The sequence below is a fragment of the Lachnellula hyalina genome (genome assembly GCF_007821495.1).
Source record: "Lachnellula hyalina strain CBS 185.66 chromosome Unknown contig00017, whole genome shotgun sequence".
Lineage (NCBI taxonomy): Eukaryota > Fungi > Ascomycota > Leotiomycetes > Helotiales > Lachnaceae > Lachnellula > Lachnellula hyalina.
In genome coordinates, this window is record NW_022157131.1 from 80,452 (window position 1) to 102,987 (window position 22,536).

Here is a 22,536-nt window from a genome sequence, read left to right on the forward strand (position 1 = left end):
AATTTGGGCTTCGACTTTGACTTGTGCGCCAATTGTGGATTTATTAGCGAGAGTCACGTGTGTACGGCGGACAATGCCCCGCCATTTTAGTGAACGGTCAAAGCTCCAAAAACTTATGGTAACTTATAAACATGCATGTACCTAATTTCAAGAAAACATAAAGTCACTTCATTATCAAAATGTAATATAAATGCCTAAATTACCAATATGTCTTCCTACATAGATTATCATCGTTTTCCCCGCGGCGAAAGCTGCACCGAAGAAGGCTGCAGATCTCGAAAATACTACATCGAAGACGGCAAGAAATTCTGCCAACGAGGTCACGAGCAAGCAGTCGGTTTCAAGTGTACTTCACTTGAATGGTTTCTGACAGAATACAGGGCTTCACACAAACTCAGCAAGATGAAGATGATTGGAATCAGCAGGGAAGAAAGACCCGTAAAAAGAAAGAGGAAAAGGAAAAGGTTGAGAAGGTGCTTAGTGGTCTTGATGCTTCAAATCACTATCTGGAATGCTTCCAGCTTATATTGTGGAAACAAAGTCGTTGGTTGATTGAAGTCAAGGGCTTCCCTCCAGAGTTAGAGACTGTTGTGAGAGATCTGTGGACTTTGAGAATACAGGATTTTCAGAAGCCGGAAGAGAGGGGTGGCTATGGGTCTACTATGTTCAGTTCTCAGAGTGAGGGCGAGAATACGGATACAGATGGAGCGAGAAGTATGTCATCAAAAAGGAGTAGGGGAAGCGTTGTGGGGAAGGAGAAGCTTCCAAAGTTGATTGAGACACTGGGGCTATGCTATTTGGGTATGTTGCTTTTGAGGTTGCCGGTGAGCTTAGGGGAGCTCTATAATTGGGCCGCAAAGGAGGAGATGATATACACAAGAGCAGTAAGTAATCACATCTTGCATCTGCGCATCATATGCTGATTGGATTTTCTAGATCAAGGAGGTCCCCAAAGACATGCGGACCAGATTGCCGCCATACTATTATGCCTCGTTAGAGATTCGGGCACAACTCAGAGGCTCGTCTCTTTACCGGACAATTCTTCAACTAGTCGAATTCTACAACGACCAATTCGAGATGGTTTTCCCACCCCTCAACGTTCCATTGCTCATTTTCAAGCATGTCAAGGACCTAGGCTTACCTGGTAAGCACTCCACGTAAGAATGCTTCGTTTACTAACACACCCTAGTCGAAATATACCCTGCCGTCCGTCGTCTCTCAACAATACTAGGGTTCGATTTTACATATCCAATCCTAAGAAAAAGAGTCCATGAAATCCAAGCATATCCCGAGATCCAGATCATAAGCATGATCATCCTCGCAACCAAACTTAGCCATCCGTTCGATAGTATCACTCGTATCCCGGAAAGTGATCTCGATCCCACGGTCTTGAGAATCGATTGGGCGAAATGGCGGAATACTATGCGAGAACGTTCTTCGGAGGGCTTGAAACGAGGTGATGAGATCAAGGTCACTGATGTAGATGTCTTGGGTATGAGTGAGAAGAAGATGGATGATTATTTAGATTGGTATCAGAGGACCTGGATTGATGATCGGGATGCGAAGAGTACGTCTTCGCTCATCCATCTAGAGGTATACTGACGAATCCCAGTGGCGGAACAAATACTTGAGCTTTTCCCGCTCCAAGAATTGCCTCCAAAACCCGTTGTGGAACTAATGCAAGAGCACACTATCCCTCATATCAAGCAAATACAACAAGACCTCATATCTCAGAAACCCCTACCTTTCGAAGAAGACGAGAGCGAAAGGATTAACCGGCCCGGAGAACTGTACAGACGATACAGGCACATTGAAGATCTTCCCGCGAACGCAAGAGCTTTCTATGAAAAATCCGGTAAGTTCAGGTTCTATTTTAATTTCGTGTGGGTGAGTGAGTGATTGGTTGGTTGGGGCTAATGTGACTGACGTAGCTGAGAATACGGGGATTTCCTTGCAAACACTAGTCAAAGGCGTAGTGCAACTCGAGACGCTGATGGAGAATTGGAATCTAGCGGATAGGAAAAGACGATTGCTGGCTGAGCAGCAGAGTGTGTCATCTTCGGATGATGAGGATTGAGGGGAGGCGTTGTTGGTATTGAATTCTCTTGAGAGGGGCTTGTATTTTTGGGAGTTCAAAAGGATACCCAGGGTTGTTTTCAGTCTAGATCACTACTGTTGAGAGAATTAAACTTAATAGCTTATTTGAATGCATTATGGTGGTAGTCGTTTCTAACATACTTCTACATTTGCTAGAGCGTGTCTTGACTACTTGGTCACTAAGAGAATTCCTTGGTGTTGTTTCCGCATTTGTCAATACGGAGGGATCCAGAGGGATCCCTGCGAACCCCAAGTAAAATTTACACTTGAATTAAATCACCCATCGAAGTATCGTTTGTAAATCGTCTACTTGGCGGATGAGGGTTGTGTTGTTATTATCTAGCTGACATTGGTAGTATATTATTACCCAAGAAGCCCGATGCTACATGTTTCTCATCTGTCGATGAATGAATCCGGTTCTAGTTCATTTGTGCTTAAGTTTCAAGTAAGACTCTTAATGTCTTCTGATTTAGTACTTGCGATTGAGTCCTCACCTCCAAATACTGATCACATTTTTCACATTCATTATAGCAATAACGTAATCAAGAAACCTTCGATTTCGATTTCTACTGAGATGTTCTTGCACCTCCCGTAAGTCCACTTTTTGACTACGCCGGCCAGTTGTGATCAAGGTAGTATCAAGTGTAACAAAAGAAAACATGATGCTGTGCGAAGCCCGAGAGACATAACCAGTGATAGAAGTTGTCCAGATAGCGTCTTCCTACGCAACGACCATTAGAATGCAAGTACCAAAATCTCTAAAGAATACACCGCAATAGCATATCCTCCAGATCCAACGGCCTGCACACGAAGTGGGAATGCCATTGCTGACAAGGTCGATGCCGTGGAGTGTCGAGTTGGTGATATCTAACCGCGAGGAGCCTCCTTAGCTTCAATGGCACACTGCTCACCCATGGCAGTAAGAACGATGACGTCTATAATTCAGTGTCAGTGTGAGGTTCCAAGTTTATTTCAAGTGGCAAATTACTGGTATCCTTCTCCTCAGTGGTAAACAGCTTGTCAATCTTCTCTCCAACCTCTCCATCGGGAACCTTAACATCATCCTTGGTCTCGCCATCATCGGCCATCAAGGAGAGGAAACCGTCATCAGAAACATCGAGCTAGATGTAGAGTCAGAAGACCGTTTGTAATCATATGGGGGCATGAACCTACCAACTGGTATTCCTTTCGGATGACGTTGGGGACATCCATGTTGTGGGTGGATGGGCAGAGTTCTTCGAGCTTCTTGCCGGTGAAGATATCGATGGCAACAAGATGGACCTTTGCGTGACCGTGCTTGCCAGTCTTGGAGGTAGACATGTCGACGATCTTGCAGGGGCGGTTCTTGATGCAGACGAATCCGTTTTTTCTCAAGGCAGAACATTGCATGGGAAAGGTGGTGGACGCGCCGGCATCGGCCGAGTCGAAGGTGTGTTCATGCTGTTAGTTGGCGCTCAGTCAGCGAATTGTCTTGCGGAGAGGCAGATATTGTGGCGATCCAAAAGGTGATGCGATACCCAAATGGAAATACTCGAGATGCGCTGCAAGGAGTGGTGGGGCGCGTGCGGGGTGTTTTCTTACCTGAGCGTCGTCCGCCATGATGACTAGAGGCGCAAGTGGTGGTGAACTGAGTGTAGAAGGGGGGCGCTGTGGTGAAGTCGACGACAAGCAACGACAAAACGAAATGAAAGATGATTATGGTGGTGTTGGTGGGGGATCGAAGAGGAGGGAGGGCTCTACAAGTTTGAGATAGAATTGAAAGAAATACCTTCATTCGCTTGAATGTGGGCGGATGGCCAGACTAAGCCGCTTACGTTCTACAGCCGCCATTGGCCGATGAATCCTCAGCGGGCGGGTAGGTAGCTAGGCCTTGATCGCTCGAGCTATAACACCTTCTCCGGTACCAAATATTTACATTACTTTTCGAGGAACTGGATAAATCATCCGGTCTGCACCTTGAAAACAGCAGAAACGTCGCGCCGATCATGATTGTACGGGCAATTGGAACCACATAACCAAGCTAGACTTGATGCTACTGGGAAGAAGAGGAGGACATGTGGCTCTCGGGGCGTTCGACGCCTGCTGCAACACCCTCTGGCTCTCCACCCCCGCCTGCAAACAGATCCTATTCTCCTGCCCCCAGGAGGCCTAGCTATCTAGCGCCCCCTTCTGCGGCTCAAAGACCGCCTTTCAACCCGCGGTCATCGTCCCTGTCCCTGATCTCCAATGATTCTACAACGTCTTTGTTGTCTTCGTCGCGGCGGCCGAATGGATCTGGGCTCAAACAGTCGGCCACAGCGGTGAATGCACCGGATCCCCTACAAGTACTGGAGAGGCTTCTGGGTTCCGAAGGGAAGAAAAAGGTATCCTCGAAAGCTACCAATGGAACTTCCACAAACAATAACTTAGGGGACTACGACTACGAGGCTGAGCTCGACTTCGATGGCTTAAGTTTGCGAGAGATAGTGGAAAGCCAGTCCTCGAATGCCAAAGAGGAGCATGTATATACTTCGCAGACTACCGAAGAGTGTATGTCCAATCGCATGTTCGTTTTGCATAGTTACTGATAGTATATACTAGTTGAGAATGACAAAGACAAGTTCGAAGACCTGCATAAATCCATTCGTGCCTGCGATGACGTGCTGAATTCGGTTGAGATCAATTTAACGAGCTTCCAAAATGATCTTGCGGCAGTCTCCACGGAAATCGAAACTCTACAAGCCCGGTCTACAGCACTCAGTGTACGGTTGGAGAATCGCAAAGTGGTTGAGAATGGCTTGGGACCCTTCGTGGAGGAAATCAGTGTTTCTCCTGCGGTCGTCAGAAAAATAGTGGACGGTAGCATTGATGAGGCCTGGGTGAGAGCATTGGCAGAAGTTGAGAAACGATCGAAAGCAATGGATTCAAAGTCGAAGGAGCATAAAAATGTGAAAGGTGTTAGTGATCTCAAGCCATTGCTAGAGAATCTCATAAACAAGGTCAGTTGAAACCCACCTCTTTCCGCTCAGACTATTAATCCCTTTATAGGCCCTGGAGAGAATTAGAGACTTTTTGGTGCAGCAAATTAAAGCCCTACGATCACCAAACATAAATGCTCAGATTATACAGCAGCAGCACTTCATCAGATATAAGGACCTCTATGGGTTCTTACACAAACACCACCCTCAGCTCGCTGAAGAGATTGGTCAAGCATACATGAATACTATGCGATGGTACTTTTTGAATCAATTTACTCGCTATCAAAAGGCATTGGAGAAGGTCAAACTTCACATACTGGACAAGCATGATGTTTTGGGCCAGGATGATGGGACTCGGAAAACGACAATCCTATCTGCGCCGAAAATTACGGGCCCACCACATGATGCTTTCAACCTAGGTCGTCGAATCGACCTCTTGAAGACATCAAATCAAACGGCATTGTCATCTTTCCTGGCGGAGGAAGATAAAACTACACATTATCTCGAATTTCCATTTCGAAATTTTAATTTGGCTCTCGTGGACAATGCCTCTGCAGAGTACTCCTTCCTAACTACCTTCTTTTCACCCGCACTCTCGTACTCTACGATATCAAAGCACTTCAAGTTTATTTTCCAGCCGACTTTTGCTCTAGGTCAGACCCTGACAAAATCACTCGTCAATGAGTCATATGACTGTTTAGGTCTCCTTTTATGTGTGAGACTGAACCAGCATTTCGCATTCGAGCTTCAACGCCGGAAAATACCGGCTGTAGATGGTTATATCAACGGAACCAGCATGCTGCTATGGCCTCGCTTCCAACAGATAATGGACCAGCATTGCGACTCAGTCCGATCTGTCACAAACAGCATTTCAAGTCGCAAACCCTCCGCCTCGGAGCAGGCGAAGCAGTCAGCCGCCCCGCATTTTACGACACAGCGTTTTGCACAGTTCATTCAGGGTATTCTAACCCTGAGTGCCGAAGCAGGGGACGATGAGCCTGTCTCTGCGAGCTTGATAAGACTCCGCAGTGAAATAGAGGCGTTCCTGACGAAGACAAGTAAGAATATTGGGGACTCGAGAAAAAGGGAGAGGTTCCTTTATAATAACTATTCTTTGATTCTGACCATCATCGGGGATCTTGAGGGCAAGCTGGCGCTGGATCAACAGGAGCATTTTGAGGAACTTAAGAGGGCGTTTGGAGAAGGTGCATGAGGCTGCGGAGCCTTATGTTATAAATACAGATATGAAATCTAAGTGATGACTCCTGTAAAATACCCTACAAATATTGAGACATTGTGGACTGTGTCCCATTTTTGCGGCCTTGGTTCTGTGCCCGTCCCAAGCCAAATGCACTGACTGATATTTAATGGCCCCGGTAGCCAGTCCATTGTCTCCAAAACGCCCCGAGGGTCCCAGATGGTCCTGAAGATTTTCGTATCCAGAATGACAAAACCCCTACTAATACAGCGAGCCCAATAGTCCCAGCTGGTCTCCGATACTTCCAAACCACCTTGAAAACCCTATCACGTCGATCCGCCCACTCTAATTCCTGAACCTGCTTATTGAAAAATATTTCACCATCTTTCAAGGTCTGGTTCACCGTCTGGTCTTCCCAGCGCGCTGTTTTCAGCACACTAGAGTTCGAGATCGATCGCCATAAACTCAGTTTCTCAGGTGGGTGTTGCTCAAATAGCTTCGCAGTATTCTGTATCAGCGCCTCAAGATCCAGTGGCTTCGGCAGCTTGGACAGAATCGAATGAAGCATTTCCGGCTCATCTGCCGGGGTTTCAAAAAGCTCATCCGAGCGCTGGAGAACAATCTGAGCAAACATATATACTGAGAGAACAGCTTCGCGTGCGAGAAATACATCGAACAGTCGAGCTATGTCCCCATATTCCTGGATATCGTGGGCATACATTGTTAGCGTTCCAGATAGAGCGAAAAATGGCTGGGTTTGGGAAAGATGGTTGCAGAGTTTTGGATCCACGGCGTATAAAATGGCTGGGATGAGACGCAGTTGAGCTAGGGCTGGAGCAAGTGTTGGTAACATAAAGTCTCGAATACGCAGAGTTGAGAGGCGTGCTACGGCCGCCGAGCGATCTCTGTGTTCCAGGACCAGAAGAAATACCTGGCAGATGTCATGGTAGCCTTGGAAGTAGCAGAGATATGGTTGGCGGCGCAGGACTTCTGTAATCAGGTCCGAGAGCTCCTCCTTTCGACGGTTAAGATCTTTCACGGACTGGTCTGTGCGAAACGGTGTCAGTTTCTATGTGATATGTGCCAATAAAAGCAATTCAAGACTTACCGTTGGGATAGTATATAAAAGACCTGTTCACATCCAACTGAACCTGATCCTCGTCTCGATGTTTTGGTAGCCTTTTCCAGATCTCGCGCTCCTCAGTCTCCGACTCTACATCGTTGTCGTGACTCGGGTATCCGAGAAGTAATGGCCCTGCGATTGAAAGTCAGTCTTGGTTCAGGGAGGTCTGTCGGTCGTACGGACATGCCTGGCATCGAAGGTCGTCAGAGAGCAGTCCACCTTCAGATGTTGCCAGAGCCTTCAGCGTATGAATATCCTTCCATTTGCATGCTTCGAGGATCTTCGCGGCCTTTGCATTGTGCTTCTGTTGTTGAGACGAGGTCCGTAATATGGTAGGTTTCTTTTCATACTCCTCTGCGACCTTTCCATCAGACTCCATATCTAGGACAGAAGCCTAAACGCGTGGTTATCATCGCAGTCTGACGCGAAGGGAGGTACTGAGAGACAAGAAGAATTTATGATTCCGGCAAATGCTCTTTCCTGGCCTGGTCGTTGTTACTGTAAAACGCGCTAGAAAGGCTGGAAATGTGTTCGTGCAGCGTCATCCATGTGCAAGCCATGAAATGATATGTCAGGTCTGCAACGACCCCTCATCGAAGTATGTTTGCTGACTGGTGTTCACGATATTCCGGAGAGCATCAGTTGTCAACAATGTCTTCTTGACGACGAGAGTTTCCCGATTTGTTTACTTCAGTCTCCAGGTTCAGCGTTCATTCGGCAGAGATCCACAGCCTTGTGGTGACAAGGCTACCTACTACTCTGTACTGTACCTTAAGAGGCAACCGCAAGATCATCGTGGAACATCATCATCAAGCAAGGCTGCTGGTCTTACTGGCCTCATTACCCTCCTATCTATAGCGCGAGGCCTCCTTTGGCTCAGGAAGCCTCCTCCCAAGCTATCATCATCACCACCACCACCCCCCCCCCCCACTATCGAGCTTTCCCGACTCGCTGGACTTCCCACCTCCAACACAGGGTCCACCCGTTCCAGCTGGTGTCACCGTTGTGCCCTGACGCTCATTGAGCCTTCCCTCCGTTCTTTCATAGAATCGGTGTGACTTGATTCGCCACTATGGCCTTCGAGACCAACACCTTGGTAAATGGAGAGTGGACCACTCGCACTCTGGACATCAACACCGTTCTGAAACACTTTGATCAAGAGAGCAAAGAGACGAATATACGTGATCTGGACATTGAGAGAGCTCCAACTCTTGGACTCTTGACGCAGACCGTTATTCGCAGTCCACTAGTGCATTGGATTCTGCCGGCCACTCTCAGGCATCCGGAAAGAAACGATGTTGCTTTCATCGGGGTAAGAGTTTTTCTCTACTGTTCTGTTTTTCTGTTTTTCTGTTTGATTGTCACAGTAATCATATTTCCTATTTCTGTTCCTTGAGCTGTGAACCTCCCCGTCGTTTACAGGGCCGTACCCTCATTTGTCGCCCAAGTCATGTCTGCAGAACTAACTATGCCTTGTCGTCTCGGTCAATACTGATCCGGGATTAAGAAACTAATGTTTTCAGGATGATTTTGTTCAAATCAGAGAACTCCGCCCAGATAGGCAGCTCTGGGATGTTATTCGAAAGGAGAACTTTGGAGCCCGTATTCGAAATGCTCGTGTATTTGGACCAACGAACGCAGTTGATAAAGAGTGGAATAAAAAATTCCCTGGTACTCAGATCGAGGACGAGGACGGAGATGTGGGCATACATGCTGAAGATGATTATCAGAACGGTCAACATACCAGGTTTCCATTGTCAACACAGTCCATCATTCTACAATTGGACACAGGAGACACTGTATTCTTGAGCCTACGTCAATCAGAGGCGGGGAAACTGGAATTTGTCTCCAGCAGACACCGAGTGACGAAAGCGATGTTAGGGCTACAACCAGGCATGCATCTCGCTGTTGACCCTAGCTCCCGGTATATGGCTGTGGGGTGCTCAGAGCACATATTCGCTATCTACGCATTACACTCCCAGGAGGAGCTGTCAAGACAGCACATACAAGGCTCCTCTTTACAGCCAGTCAAATCCAAGAGTTGCTTTATCGTACAGGGAATCATCCTCAAAATGGAATTCTTGTATCCTTGCGCTGGTGACGATACACATATTATTTTGATAGTGTTGGTGGTTGCGAAAGGCAGAACGCGGATTCTGCGCTATGAATGGGAGACTGGAAATGAGCTGGCGAACGTTCGTCCTGGTAACCAGAGGGGCCACCTCCTAACGAAGGAGCACCAGATGCCACTGTTGCTCATTCCGTTGACTGTCAGATCCTCTTTCGTCCTCATCTACGATACATTCATGACTGTCGCTACAGGTATTCTTGAAGGCTATCCCAAATTCTTTGACTTTTGTCACGCCAATGACCCTCCAACCAACCTGTATCATGGGAGAGGTATTCCATTATGGACCTCATGGACGAGACCAGCGCGACGGAGGGCATTTACCGAGCATCGTGACGATATCTACATTGTGAGAGAAGATGGCGTTGTCAAAATCCTTGAGATCGATTCCAATATTGAGGAAATTATTGGAGCAGACATGACCATTGGCCAGTTAGAAAACAATTGTGGTACAGCACTAGCAAGTCTCGACTTCTTCCTTGCTGCTGGTAGTCAAACGGGCGACATGCTCATTACAGGAGGGGATTCGTGTTCCGGTGGGACCTATCTCGTAAGTGCATATGACCTTTTATTGGGGCTTCTTTGGTAGTCCAATCATTAATGCCGTATCAGATTCGAGCCCGACAGGCCCCCGCGTTCATTGAACCAATTCAAAACTGGTCTCCAGCGCCCGACTTCATAACGACGTATGCTGCTGATGATCAAGCCTCCTTGGACGGACGGGGTCGTCGCAAAAGAAACACAACTCCGCGGCCAGACAAAATTTATGCTTGTGCTGGAAAGGGGTCCAAGGGTGTCATCACCGAATTTCGCTATGGTTTGGAAGCAAAACTCGGATTGGAAATGGACTATCAAATTCCTATCATGGAGGCCTGGGTTCTATGCCCAACCTTCGACTCGTTGGACGACGACGACGACGACGTCTCTCTTTTCCTTCTCTCACTTAGTGACCACTCCGCAGTACTTCAGCTCTCTGGTGACGCCAGGAACATAGACAATCTTGAGCAAGAAGACACCAAGTTTGATCTGAGGTATCGAACTATCGCTGCAAACATGCACAGGAGCTTCACGATACAGGTGACCGAGCAGACCATAGTATTGATGAATGGATCGCAAGTGTAGGTATCTCACATAGGCATGATGTCGTTTGAGCTAACAATTAATAGCCACGTCCACGAGAAAGATGAAATCCTAAGGATTCGTGAAGACAGCATTGTTGTTGGTCATGGTCCAGCAATAGAAAAGGCCCTCATCCACGAAAATCTGGTTCTGTTCACATCACGTCTCGATAACTCAGTCTATCTCCAAATCCTGGAACAAAAAGAAGTTTATATGGAGACCGATAGTATGTCTGAAATTGAACCTGAAACAAACGTACGAACTCTTGGCAAGTACTCATCTCAGGTTACTAGTCTTGCAATCTGTCAAATTGTGCAAGACCTGTATGCTATCATTACAGAAGTGCATGACGACTCGATAATCCTGATATTTGAAGCTATCAAGATCACAAATCGCGAAGAATTAAAGATCCCGTCCACGTATGTGGACGACATTCGGCTCGAAGCATTCGTCAGTATTTCGGTGGCTTATAGGATACCCGGAATAGTCACCGTTCTTTGTGGAACACGAAATGGGTACTTGCTCACAATGGATGTCAGCGAGAGCACTTTCCAGATCACAAGCTCTCGATGTGATCGCTTTGGTGTGAGTCAAACGATTGTTAAAAGAGACGTGCAGCCACATTCTGGAGAAATGTTTTTCGTGAGCTGCGACTCAAATACCTTCGTTTTGGCTTCTGATCGTTCAGTACTGCCGCCTAGTAGTAGGCAACGGAGCCCACGCTGGGCCATCAATCAAGTCTGGCTTACCGATGCCACGAAGCCGGGACTTCAGCAGCCGGATATAAGTTCAATAGCGAGGCTAAGGCCAAGCTCGTCTGGGGGTGCGGATGGCGGGCTTCTTCTCGTGGCTGGTAATCAGCTTCTTATGGCTGCTTTCAGTACTCAGCCAAAATCTGTTCCTCGCCACATATCTGTCGGAGGCACCCCAACGCGTGTATTGTACTCTCACAATCTGGGTCTCCTTATTGTAGGCGCAATTGTGAATAACAAGACAGCCCTTCTATTCATCGACCCACGCACTGGCGAAGATCTATCAGCGCCTTGGCTTAAGAGCGACTCCGGACCAGCAGATTTCATCAGCGGTCTTGGCAGAACTGGGGACAGAATATATCATCTTCTCGAATGGTCGTTTACCAAAGAAAAGAAAACTTGGAACCACGTCATTGTTGCTACCAGTTCCGGGCGACTTTTAGTCGTAACTACGAGAACTGACATTGAAACGGGGCGAAATATATGTTTTTGGACCAAGTATCAATTCAAACTTCCAGGATCAGAACCAATATATTCGGTGACTGGAACTCCAGAGGGTCTACTCTGGTGTTCAGGAAATAAGCTCCTTTGCGATACACTTGATATTAAGGAGAAAAAGTTTCAGCGCATAGCAGAATACGAACTCCCATCACCAGCCACAGCAATTTCATACGATAACGGTATCATATATGCCCTAACTAATAGTCATTCACTGGAGGTCCTCAAATTGGTCTTGGATGATGCCAGAGGTGCAAAAATCACTCGTACGCATGGTGATCAAATTACCCGCAATACTTTACACCACGCAAGTGTTGATCGGCCCTTAGGACGCCCCATTCATCTAGTCTCAGACAAGCACTGTTCTGTAGTTGGATTGTGGGCTACTCAGGACACGAAAGCAGATACTCTCGAGACAGTTTTCGAGGCGGATCTTTCACATTCGGTTCTCAAGTTCCGTCCAGGAAGGTGCCGCCCGCTTTGGGATCCATGCTGGACTTCTAGCAGTATGAGTACTATATCCATTGCCGGAGACAGTGCAGGTCATGAAAATATCCCAAGATCTGCCCATCGCTCCGAGTTTCTAGGCTTGTCGATTGACGGATCACTGAGTCAACACACCATCCTTGAATTTACAGAGTGGAGGTTCCTGAGGTTCTTCATCAACCTTGCGATACGATCACCAAAAGTCTGCGAGTTTACCTACAAAGATGAACCTCTTCCCTTGGAGCCTCTGAGCGCACCGAAGCTGATGATGCACGTGGATGGTGATATCCTAAAGCGTTGTCTAGCAGAGAGAAATCTCGAGGGACTCCTGCGTCTTGGTGAGGAAACTGGGGAAGCGGCCGAGATATTCCCCAAGTTCTGTGAGCTGCTTCAAGAACTGCATGAAGGGAAGTTGGACGAGCATGCTGATGCTGCTGCCTACGTGGAGCAGGCATACACAGATCTAGCATTCTATCTACGCCCTGTACTGTAGGATGAAACTCCTGTAACGGCGTCTTTAGTGTTAGTGTGTACAGGAAGCTTTAGTCGATTAGGATTGTGACTCACGGAGTTGACGACTTATATGATGTATGACAGCGAGTAAGCTTGAAGACGAGGGCCTATCGTAATTAAAAGTGACCAATGAGTATTCCATTCATTTTGTCATTGGTGCAAATTGGACAGAAGTGTTTAGATGTGACTCGTAACCTCGGAATTATAATTCTCTAGTCAATATAGGAAATAAAGGGGTTAAGAAGGGGTTAGGTTGGAGTAGGGGCTTGACTCCCAGCTTGCTCGCTTATTGATTGCAATCGCCGGTGGATGCCCGCCCGCACACTTTCTCGACCCCGCAATTTTGCAACTTTCAAGACGTGCGAAGAAACTACGCCACGACCATCAACGACAATCTAGGCCACCTTCTCAGATACGACAATAACGTACTCGCAATGGCACCCAAGAAGAAGAACAATAAGAAGGCCGATGATTGGGAGTCGGAATTAGGGGATGCACCCAAAGATGCAGCCGCTCCAGAGACAAAGGATGATGCTCCGGCTGAGGCAGACGCGGAGGAGGAGTTCCCCGCGGGCGGATTAATGGCTATGTTGCGGAAGAAGCAGAAGAAGAAGAAGGGCAAGCAAGCAGAAGATTTTGTCGAAGGCGAAGATCCACCTGGCGCAGAAGAATCCGATCTCACCGAGAAGGCACCCGTTGAGGCGTCGATAGACGACGAGTTCGCGCTACCAGATAAGAAGGGCAAGGGCAAGAACGCGCCTGCAAAGCTCGCGAATGATGAAGGCGAGGATGACGAGAGGGGTGCTGATGGAAAGGTTCTTACGAAGGCTCAGAAGGAGAAATTAAAGAAGGAGCGTGAGAAGCAACGAAAAAAGGAGAATGTGAGATTCGTTTCATGTAGCGGATGATATCTATTTACTGACAAGATTATGCACAGGCCGCGAAGAAAAAGACTACAGCTCCAACTAAAGCCCCCGAGGCCGCAAAGCCAGTCGCAGATACCAAAGTCGAAGAAACCGCCTCCAAGCCCGCAGCTGGTGGCAAAGGCAAGAAGTTACCTCCAGCCCTTGCAAAGCTCCAGGCACAACAAGAAGAGCTCAAGCGAAGAGAAGCAGAGAAGGCAAGAATTGCGGCTGAGGAAAAGGCGCGGATTGAAGAAGAGGAGCGGAGGGAGGCTGAAGAGTTGAAGCAGAGGGAGGAGGCTAAGGTCTTGAAAAGGCAGAAGGAGAAGGAGAAGATCGAGCAACAGAAGAAAGATGGCACATACCTGACCAAGGCCCAGCGAGAAGAGAAGCTTAAGAATGAGATGAAGCTGAAGCAAATGATTGCTGCTGGAGTTAAAGTCGGATCGAATGAAAGCGGAGAAAAGAAGAAACCTGTTTATGACAACAGAAAAAAGAAAGGCGGTAGGAAGAACCCAGAAGAGATAAAGGTATGTTTCAAGAAGGCTATGCATTGGCAAAGCTAACATTCAGTAGGCTGAGGAGGAGAGAGCCCTTGCAGAAGCTGCCGAACGGTCACGACAAGAAGCCGAAAAAATTGCCGCTGAGGCCAAAGTAAAGGCCGATAAAGCAGCCGCTGAAGCAGCAGCCGCCAAGGAGGCACAGGATGATAGCGACCTAGAAGACTGGGAGGTTGCCGCTGCCGAGAGCGAAGACGACTTGAAGGAGAGCTGGGATGCCGACTCGGATGAGGAAAGAGAGAAGGCTGCTGCTAAGAAGGCTTCTGCAGAGAATGGCAAAGCAGGAAGCAAGTCGTTACCCATCCGAGACAACGTGGAAGAGGATTCTGAATCTGAGTCAGAGTCAGAAGAATCGTCAGAAGATGAAGAGGCCACCGCTGCCCAAGCCGCTGCAGCTCAAAGGAAGAAAGAGGCATTGGACCGACGCGAAAAGGCGCACGAAGCAGCTATGGCTGCTCGATCAGCGGATAATTTGCGTTCGCCCATCTGCTGTATTCTTGGCCACGTCGATACCGGAAAGACTAAGCTGTTGGACAAAATCCGACAAACAAATGTACAGGAAGGAGAAGCTGGAGGTATCACCCAACAAATTGGTGCTACGTACTTCCCAGTCGATGCTATCAGACAGAAAACTGCAGTCATCAACAAAGACAACAGCTTTGATTTCAAGGTCCCTGGTTTACTGGTCATAGATACCCCTGGTCACGAATCTTTCTCGAATCTGCGGTCTCGAGGTTCTTCCCTATGTAATATTGCCATTCTTGTGGTTGATATTATGCACGGACTGGAACCTCAAACTCTGGAGTCTATGAAGCTGCTTCGAGACAGAAAGACACCCTTCATTGTCGCATTAAACAAGATCGATCGTCTCTACGGATGGAAGAAAGTGGAAAATAACGGCTTCCAAGAGAGTCTGGCTTTACAGAACAAGGGCGTGCAGAACGAGTTTGCTAAGCGATTGGACGATACCAAGGTCGCCTTTGCTGAGCAAGGATTCAACTCCGAGCTTTACTATGAGAACAAATCAATGGCCAAGTTCGTGTCTTTAGTGCCCACATCAGCTCATACTGGAGAGGGTATTCCAGACATGCTCAAGCTCATCCTCCAATTGACACAGGAGAGAATGGTTGGATCACTAATGTATCTTTCCGAGGTCCAATGCACAGTCTTAGAAGTTAAGGCTATTGAAGGTTTCGGTATGACAATTGATGTCATCCTCTCAAATGGTATTCTGCGAGAAGGTGACAAAATCTGTCTATGCGGAGTTGACGGTGCGATTACAACCAACGTCCGAGCATTGTTGACTCCAGCGCCTTTGAAGGAGCTGCGTCTGAAATCTGCATACGTGCATAACAAAGAGGTCAAGGCCGCCCTTGGTGTCAAGATCAGTGCTCCAGGCCTTGAAGGTGCAATTGCAGGTTCAAGGTTGATGGTCATTGGTCCTGACGATGACCAATCTGACATCGAAGATGAAATTGAGGCTGATCTTGGTGCTCTCTTCAGCCGAGTGGAGAAGTCAGGACGTGGTGTTACAGTTCAGGCCTCGACTCTTGGATCCTTGGAAGCTCTTTTGGATTTCTTGAAATCTTCAAAGATTCCTGTGGCAAATGTAGGAATTGGCCCAGTCTACAAGAGAGATGTCATGAACTGCGGTACCATGCTCGAGAAGAACAAAGAGTATGCAGTCATGCTTTGCTTCGACGTCAAGATCGACAAGGAAGCACAAGCGTACGCAGACGACCAGGGCATTAAGATCTTCACTGCGGATATCATCTACCATCTGTTCGACGCCTTCACCAAGCATATGTCTATCATTGCTGAGAAGAAGAAAGAGGAGTCCAAGCTTCTTGCCGTCTTCCCTTGCGTCTTGAGTCCCGTCGCCGTGTTCAATAAGACCGGTCCAATTGTCGTGGGTGTCGATGTCGTCGAGGGAAATCTCAGAATGCACACACCTATCGCAGCAGTAAAGCAAAACTCAGTCACTGGCGTTAAGGAGATCATCAATATAGGCAGAGTGTAAGTTTTCTCTCAATTCCTAGATCTGACATTTGACTAACAACTACAGTACCGGTATCGAGCGTGACCACAAGCAAATCCAAATCTGCAAAAAAGGCCAGCCATCCGTTGCTGTTAAGATCGAAATGGGCAACCACCAGCCTACCTATGGCCGTCACCTCGAGGAGAAAGACACGTTATATTCGCTGATTAGCAGGGCTAGTATTGATACTCTTAAGGAGTTCTATCGACCCGATGTCAGCAATGATGAGTGGCTTCTGATCAAAAAACTAAAGCCTCTGTTTGATATCCCTTGATTGGGAACGGTTTGCTAATGAACGTTGTACGGATATGGTGGTTTCTTATTTGTAGTTTGGCATTGCACGGTTTTCGCGAAAAGCGTAGATAAAGAGCATTGGAGGCGGAATGCGAAAAATACTTGGAAATCTCTGCTGGTTTTGAGTGACATGGCTCGGAAGTCTAAATTTACTAATATGAAAACATTTCGCTTTTTAAGCTCGCGTATTCATGGGCATTGAAATTGATATCATCTCGAGAAATGTCCTCGGGGTGCTCGAAGGTGGATGTAACGTCTTCAACTGCCCTTCCCTCCAAACCCCTTTTTGTATTCAAAGGACTCAGACCAAGCCCAAACACAAGTGGCGAGAGAGCCTTAGGATGAACCACAAGCAGTACGGTGTTATATCAAACAAATCTACCCAGCGACCAATTTACCTCATTGAAAGACGAAGTAGAAGTTACCATTAGGTGCCCGAATTAGGTAGCGTTTACACTGCGCCTTAATTTCCACGCTTTCAACTTGAAATCAGGTTCATTATAAAACAATCCTAAATCCCAACCCTATAACAAACAAGTAGTGTATACCAAGGCCATTCATTTCTCTCCATATTTACTCTTTAAATATCCCCATATCGTTATGATATTTAAGCGAGAACCCCTTTACAATTGAATGGGTCTTGTAAACGGACCTTGCTCTTCAGCAATCTTCAAAAAATACCATGGAAAGATATTAGCGCCTCGACTACTTGGCTATCAATCAAAGCTTTGTTTTTACAGAACAGTAGGATAGGTTAAACTACATTAGGATAAATGAATGTATTAGCCTAGTACTTCCTTCAACCATATTAAAGGCAGTCACACCATCCTAGTACCAGAGGCTTTTTCCCTCTTGCTCTATCTGAAAGTTTGCTCGCAGCCACTAGCTATAAATTGCACCAGCAGGCTCCAGCATTCGTTCGTTCTTGCCTCTTTAACCAACAAACGGCATTCGCAAGCAATTATGTACGTACGAATCGCAGCAGGCAGCAGCCACTTGCAGGACTCTAAAACCACGTAACCTGTAAGACCGCATGCCCACCATGGCACTGGCAGTATTTAGCTCTTTTGAACAAGTTCCCTTCGTAAAACTATAGTCTGGAAAAGGCGTTTAATGGATCTAGAGTGTGGATTTTAGGTACGTCGATCGATTCCGAATGGTAAACATGCTTGAGTATTTTACTGCACATGTGAACGCGATAGCTGCACGCAGTCTAATTGCTGTCGCGTTTGGTGGTCGTGTACATGCTGCGCAGCTGCAATTTCGAGGACAGGTGCTATCACTGGAACTGTCTTCAGAATGAATATCCACCCAAAAGAGGAAGGAAAAGGGAAGCGAAACATGACCTAACGGGGACTAGCCTATATTATAAACCTTAGGCTCCCTTTGTGCAAGTGTTCCTGATTGTTTTACGACTTCTTCTAATTATGGGTTTTAAGTGGAGTATGAATCTACCCAGAGTACCTTTGCATGAGTCCTTTCTAATAGGGCGTAAGCTATGAGTAAACAGGATGAAATTACAATCCAGGAAACCTACCTACCCAGTCAGACATTAAACAATTGCCTAAATGAACGCAAAATCCTACACTAGAGTTCGAGGAAGCCACGTAAGATTACGTCTACTCCTTAAGGCAACGAGCATCCTCCACCATTTCTATCTATACACACCATTTCCCAGCTATCTGAACGCCCGGCAGAGATACAATTAAGTGCAATCATGCACCTATCTTATTCATTTATCCTTTTAGTCAAGGTTTGCCAAAGCCAATCTCAAGGCAGTTTAGGGCTATGCTTTATAAACTGGGACTTGAACTTAGGTAGGTCTAGTCTTGATTCAAAACCCCTAGTCGGATCAGAGAGTACTAAAATTCAAGTTTAGACTCAAGTCAAGTGGTGTTTAAGTCTTATCTTATAAGAACAGCCCAATTAAATCAAGTCCAAATCTAGAGTTGGGCAAACATTGCAAGTTTTGGTGTCAAACTAAAAAATGAACAAGCTTAAAAATAGACCGGTAATGTCCAGAAACGGACTGCATTAGTATTCAAGTCTTAGGCGCACTGGCACGCCTTCTCGGGAACTGTTCAAAATACAACCATACCGATGCCTTTTGGTTTCTATTTGCATGTATATATAGTGGGTGCAACGATGTTATGTGCTTACTAATAACAAGTTCACAGTATACCTACTAGTACTAGCAGGCGACGCCCTATTGTTGACAATCAATCCATCGTTATCAATGATGTCAATTTCAAATCTCCAAAAACTGGTTGATGTAACAGAGCACTCGTCCAAGTAAAGTTCTAATATACTAGATTATTATATCGCCTGCAGACTTATCGACGGACCGGAAACTACTGAACAATTCAAGTCGAAATGAAAACCATGGATCTACCATCAACATTCCACTTCCAAGGCTGGAATATCCGATATAAACTTGCAGGATCCATTAACACCACGGCATTAAATCAATCACAATTAAAATCCTTAGTCTTTGTCCACGGTACACCATGGTCCTCTGCCGTTTTCCAACCCGTCATCAAAGCACTACTAGCCAAGCCCTCATATCAAATCCTCATCTACGACCTTCCAGGCTACGGACAGTCACAAGAATTCGCTCCCTCCGCTCCAAGCAGCACGGCGACTACCTCCCCAGAAATACAATTATTTCAAGGCGACACATCTGTGAAATTTCAAGCCAAGGCTCTGGCGGAACTGCTCAAACACGTGCAGCTAGACGGCAAACCAGACCACGCAGCACCAGCAGTCATAGCGCACGATATAGCTGGCACAATTGTGCTACGAGCTCATCTGTTGGAAGCGTGTGAGTTTGATACCATGATGCTGGTCGATGCCAATGCCGTGCTACCCTGGGGAGACGGGTTCTACAAGCTCGCGCGAGAAGAGCCGGCGTCCTTCTTGAGATTGCCGCCGAGGATCTTCGAAGCAGTTGTGCGGGCTGTGATCCAAAGCGCTGTCCACGATCCGAGTGTGCTGAAGACTGGGTGGGAGGATGCTCTTGCGCGGCCTTGGATAGGCGGCGAAGCTGGTGAACGACAGAAGAGTTTTGTTCGTCAGATTGCGCAGGCGGATGATGGAGATGTGGCAGAGATGCTGGAGGGCGGTTTCTATGGGCGTGTAAGGTGCGATGTGAAGATCGTGTGGGGGGAGCAAGACCAGTGGATTCCGAAAAATAAAGTGGAAGATTTAATCGGGAGGTTGAATGGTAAGGTAAAGGAGTTTGCTTTTATCCCTGAGGCCGGTCATTTAGTTATGCTAGATCAGCCTGAAAGATTCGCTATCGAGGTATTTGACTGGCTGACTCGATTTGGATCGCCTGGGAGCCTCAACACGTCTTGAGCCGGCTCCTTCTTTTGCTATATCTTAATTACAACCTTTCCAACTTGCTTGCCTTCCCAAAGATATTGAAGTGCTTCATCAGCCTTGTCAAATGTCCAGGTTGAATCTATGATATCGTCAAATTTGATTCTCGTAGCCGTCAGAGCGGTACTGAGATCATCCATATCTGTTTTTGATCCCCCATTGATACCTCTATCGCCGAAATTAGCAAGAAATACGACAATCCCAAGGACAAAACATACCTAAGGATAATCCTCCTATCAATCAACATTGGCAGGATCTCTAGCGCATCGTCGAACTTCTTCCGATCAAGATACCCAACTTGACTGACAATACCACCCCTTCGTGTACATTTCATACTCTTCAACAACGTACCGGGGCCGCCAATCTCAACAACGATGTCGACGCCAACGCCATTAGTATGCTTAAGAACATCTTCGTGCCAATTCGTGTTTTGGGCATAGTTGACAGTCAGCACCGGCGGCTCTGGGAACTGCTCGCAAACGCTCTTAAGTTTTTCGTCGCTGGACGAGCTAAGAATCACTTTCAAACCTGCTGCTTTAGCAATCTTAAGAGCAAACATGGCGACGCCACCAGTGCCTGGTAATATGTCAAATTGATAACTATCGCAAGTAAATCCGTGCTGTAAGACTAACCTTGGATCAACACGCTTTGGCCAACCTCAGCGCCTTTCAACGCTGACCAAGCAGTAACGCCAGCACATGGCATGATACTAGCTTGTACCCAATCCAAATAAGTCGGGAGTTTACCCAGGACCCTTTCATCGTAAACCAAATAATCCGCCAACACCCCATCTTCATCTGCAGCCAACCAAGATCGGGTAGTTTCCCGACCCGTGATATTCTCGGTATCAATATTGGGCGCAACTCTGTCGCCGATCTTGAGAGTCTTCACCTGCTCGCCCACGGCAATGACTTCTCCGGCAGCATCGTTGCCAATGATCCCGTGTGGCGTCACGGGCCACGGGTTCCCCCCGTTGGAAATGTTGGCATCTCTGTAGTTTAGAGCGACAGCGTGGACTTTGATGAGGACTTTTGTGGCGGAGAGTGGGACAGGCAGAGGCTCGGTGACGATTTCGATCTTTGGCGTGCCGGGCGTGTAGTCGTCTGTTCGGCGATACGCGCGACGGGTAGTGATGTTAGCGTCGCTCATTGCTTCTCGACGTAAATAGGTAAATACAGTATTGGCAAGGTATAAAGGTCGGGAGGTCGAAGATTGTTGAACGTGTTTTTATAGATACCCATCTACTGTTATACAAAGCATAGGTACGTACTATCTATGGAGGAATTGGCGATCCAAGTCTGGCGTTGCTGATAAATTGGGGTTTCCCGATCTCGCAGGGCGTCGAGATGTCATCATTCCAATCAGAATACAGAAAATATACCAGTTGCACCTCCTTTATCAGAGGTCTACTTCAGGCCCAAACGTGCGTTAGGCGTTGTAAAGTATATATTAACTTGTGAAACGGGATTGTAGAAATCGAGTACAAGTGTAGCAGTGACTACTGACAAGTTAAAGTAGTACTGTGCAGTCAATATCACACTTGTGGAAGTAGGCAGAATAATCCAGACACACGAGCAGATGAACCAAAACATATAATTTCAAATCCGATTGGTTTCCATACCACTTTCTAAACAACTATCTGGAAAGAGCCAGCAGCGAGGACAGCAATTGACCCCATGACTATATACAAATGAAGTAGACTTTAGCAACGCCATCAAAATTCCCAAATTCCCACTCCCAATGCTTATCCGCACTCACTCAGGCATAAATTATCTACACCCACGCTCCTCCCTACAGAAGCATCCACTTGAGCTCTCTACAGAGCCAAAGCAGCAATACCAGCAACGGCACCGACCATGACGCCGACTTTGTTGGCGTTAGCAGCGCCTGTGAAAAGAGCCTGGCTGGGGGTCGCGCCGGTTGGCGTGGATGCACCGGTGGCCTGGATGACGGTGAGGGGGTTCGAGTAGAAGGTGCTCTCCTTGGCCGGGATGTTCTTCAAGACGGGTGCGGTAGTTGCGGTGGCTGAAGATTCGCAGCTTGTGTAGAGGACGGTGGAGGGGCCAGCTGGGCCAGCTGGTACAGGGGCCACTGGCGCAGGAATCACTGGTGCAGGAATCATTGGCGCAGGATTCACTGGCGCAGGGATCACTGGCGTAGGGATCACTGGGTTGATGACCGTGCAGGGACAGTTGGTGATGGTCTGCCGAACGCGTTAGTATGGACATGCCCTGTGGAACAGAGAGCAGAGTTCCTGGGTGTTACCAAGAACTCGCATCTTGTGGACTTACCAAAGTAGTGGCTTCAGTGATAGTGTAAGTCACGCCATTTTGGGTGATCTCGGTGGCAGCTGGGCAGTAGGTGGTGAGAGCAGTGACGATCTCGGTCGTATAGACGGTGCCGTTGTTGTAAGCGGCCACTGCACCAGTTGCGGCAAAGGCCAAAGCAGCGAAAGAGTACTTCATCTTGACGGAGGGGGGATTAAATATT

At 47.3% G+C, this 22,536-nt stretch overlaps 9 protein-coding genes across 9 annotated transcripts; 5 read left to right on the top strand and 4 right to left on the bottom strand.

Annotated features, from left to right (window-relative positions):
- Positions 1 to 207: 207 nt before the first annotated feature.
- On the top strand, positions 208 to 2,077 carry rrn7 (RNA polymerase I-specific transcription initiation factor rrn7; the record flags this gene model as incomplete). The annotated part of the gene is made up of 6 exons (XM_031146448.1): positions 208 to 333; positions 381 to 884; positions 937 to 1,144; positions 1,190 to 1,567; positions 1,613 to 1,855; positions 1,932 to 2,077. 6 exons carry the CDS (start codon positions 208 to 210, stop codon positions 2,075 to 2,077), a joined length of 1,605 nt encoding a protein of 534 aa, XP_031008252.1.
- Positions 2,078 to 2,964: 887 nt separating this feature from the next.
- ANB1 (Eukaryotic translation initiation factor 5A) lies at positions 2,965 to 3,696 on the bottom strand (the record flags this gene model as incomplete). The annotated part of the gene is made up of 4 exons (XM_031146449.1): positions 2,965 to 3,032; positions 3,086 to 3,218; positions 3,271 to 3,537; positions 3,679 to 3,696. The coding sequence occupies 4 exons, from the start codon at positions 3,694 to 3,696 to the stop codon at positions 2,965 to 2,967; spliced, it is 486 nt and encodes a 161-aa protein (XP_031008251.1).
- Positions 3,697 to 4,151: 455 nt separating this feature from the next.
- On the top strand, positions 4,152 to 6,267 carry P2 (Vacuolar protein sorting-associated protein; the record flags this gene model as incomplete). Its single annotated transcript, XM_031146450.1, has 3 exons — positions 4,152 to 4,626; positions 4,678 to 5,075; positions 5,125 to 6,267. 3 exons carry the CDS (start codon positions 4,152 to 4,154, stop codon positions 6,265 to 6,267), a joined length of 2,016 nt encoding a protein of 671 aa, XP_031008255.1.
- Positions 6,268 to 6,418: 151 nt separating this feature from the next.
- On the bottom strand, positions 6,419 to 7,769 carry Tbc1d20 (TBC1 domain family member 20; the record flags this gene model as incomplete). Its single annotated transcript, XM_031146451.1, has 3 exons — positions 6,419 to 7,299; positions 7,361 to 7,507; positions 7,559 to 7,769. Coding segments are annotated over 3 exons (1,239 nt in total), but the record flags the coding sequence as incomplete, so codon positions are not given.
- Positions 7,770 to 8,447: 678 nt separating this feature from the next.
- On the top strand, positions 8,448 to 12,851 carry LHYA1_G001470 (uncharacterized protein; the record flags this gene model as incomplete). Its single annotated transcript, XM_031146452.1, has 4 exons — positions 8,448 to 8,687; positions 8,899 to 10,053; positions 10,116 to 10,621; positions 10,670 to 12,851. The coding sequence occupies 4 exons, from the start codon at positions 8,448 to 8,450 to the stop codon at positions 12,849 to 12,851; spliced, it is 4,083 nt and encodes a 1,360-aa protein (XP_031008303.1).
- A 454-nt stretch (positions 12,852 to 13,305) lies between these two features.
- Positions 13,306 to 16,645, top strand: LHYA1_G001471 (Eukaryotic translation initiation factor 5B; the record flags this gene model as incomplete). Its single annotated transcript, XM_031146453.1, has 4 exons — positions 13,306 to 13,752; positions 13,809 to 14,303; positions 14,350 to 16,349; positions 16,399 to 16,645. The coding sequence occupies 4 exons, from the start codon at positions 13,306 to 13,308 to the stop codon at positions 16,643 to 16,645; spliced, it is 3,189 nt and encodes a 1,062-aa protein (XP_031008304.1).
- Positions 16,646 to 19,047: 2,402 nt separating this feature from the next.
- Positions 19,048 to 20,022, top strand: LHYA1_G001472 (uncharacterized protein; the record flags this gene model as incomplete). Its single annotated transcript, XM_031146454.1, has 2 exons — positions 19,048 to 19,888; positions 19,943 to 20,022. 2 exons carry the CDS (start codon positions 19,048 to 19,050, stop codon positions 20,020 to 20,022), a joined length of 921 nt encoding a protein of 306 aa, XP_031008301.1.
- A 17-nt stretch (positions 20,023 to 20,039) lies between these two features.
- On the bottom strand, positions 20,040 to 21,195 carry LHYA1_G001473 (Zinc-type alcohol dehydrogenase-like protein; the record flags this gene model as incomplete). Its single annotated transcript, XM_031146455.1, has 3 exons — positions 20,040 to 20,214; positions 20,265 to 20,622; positions 20,679 to 21,195. 3 exons carry the CDS (start codon positions 21,193 to 21,195, stop codon positions 20,040 to 20,042), a joined length of 1,050 nt encoding a protein of 349 aa, XP_031008302.1.
- A 667-nt stretch (positions 21,196 to 21,862) lies between these two features.
- ccg-6_1 (Clock-controlled protein) lies at positions 21,863 to 22,511 on the bottom strand (the record flags this gene model as incomplete). The annotated part of the gene is made up of 2 exons (XM_031146456.1): positions 21,863 to 22,249; positions 22,338 to 22,511. 2 exons carry the CDS (start codon positions 22,509 to 22,511, stop codon positions 21,863 to 21,865), a joined length of 561 nt encoding a protein of 186 aa, XP_031008307.1.
- Between the last annotated feature and the right edge of the window lie 25 nt (positions 22,512 to 22,536).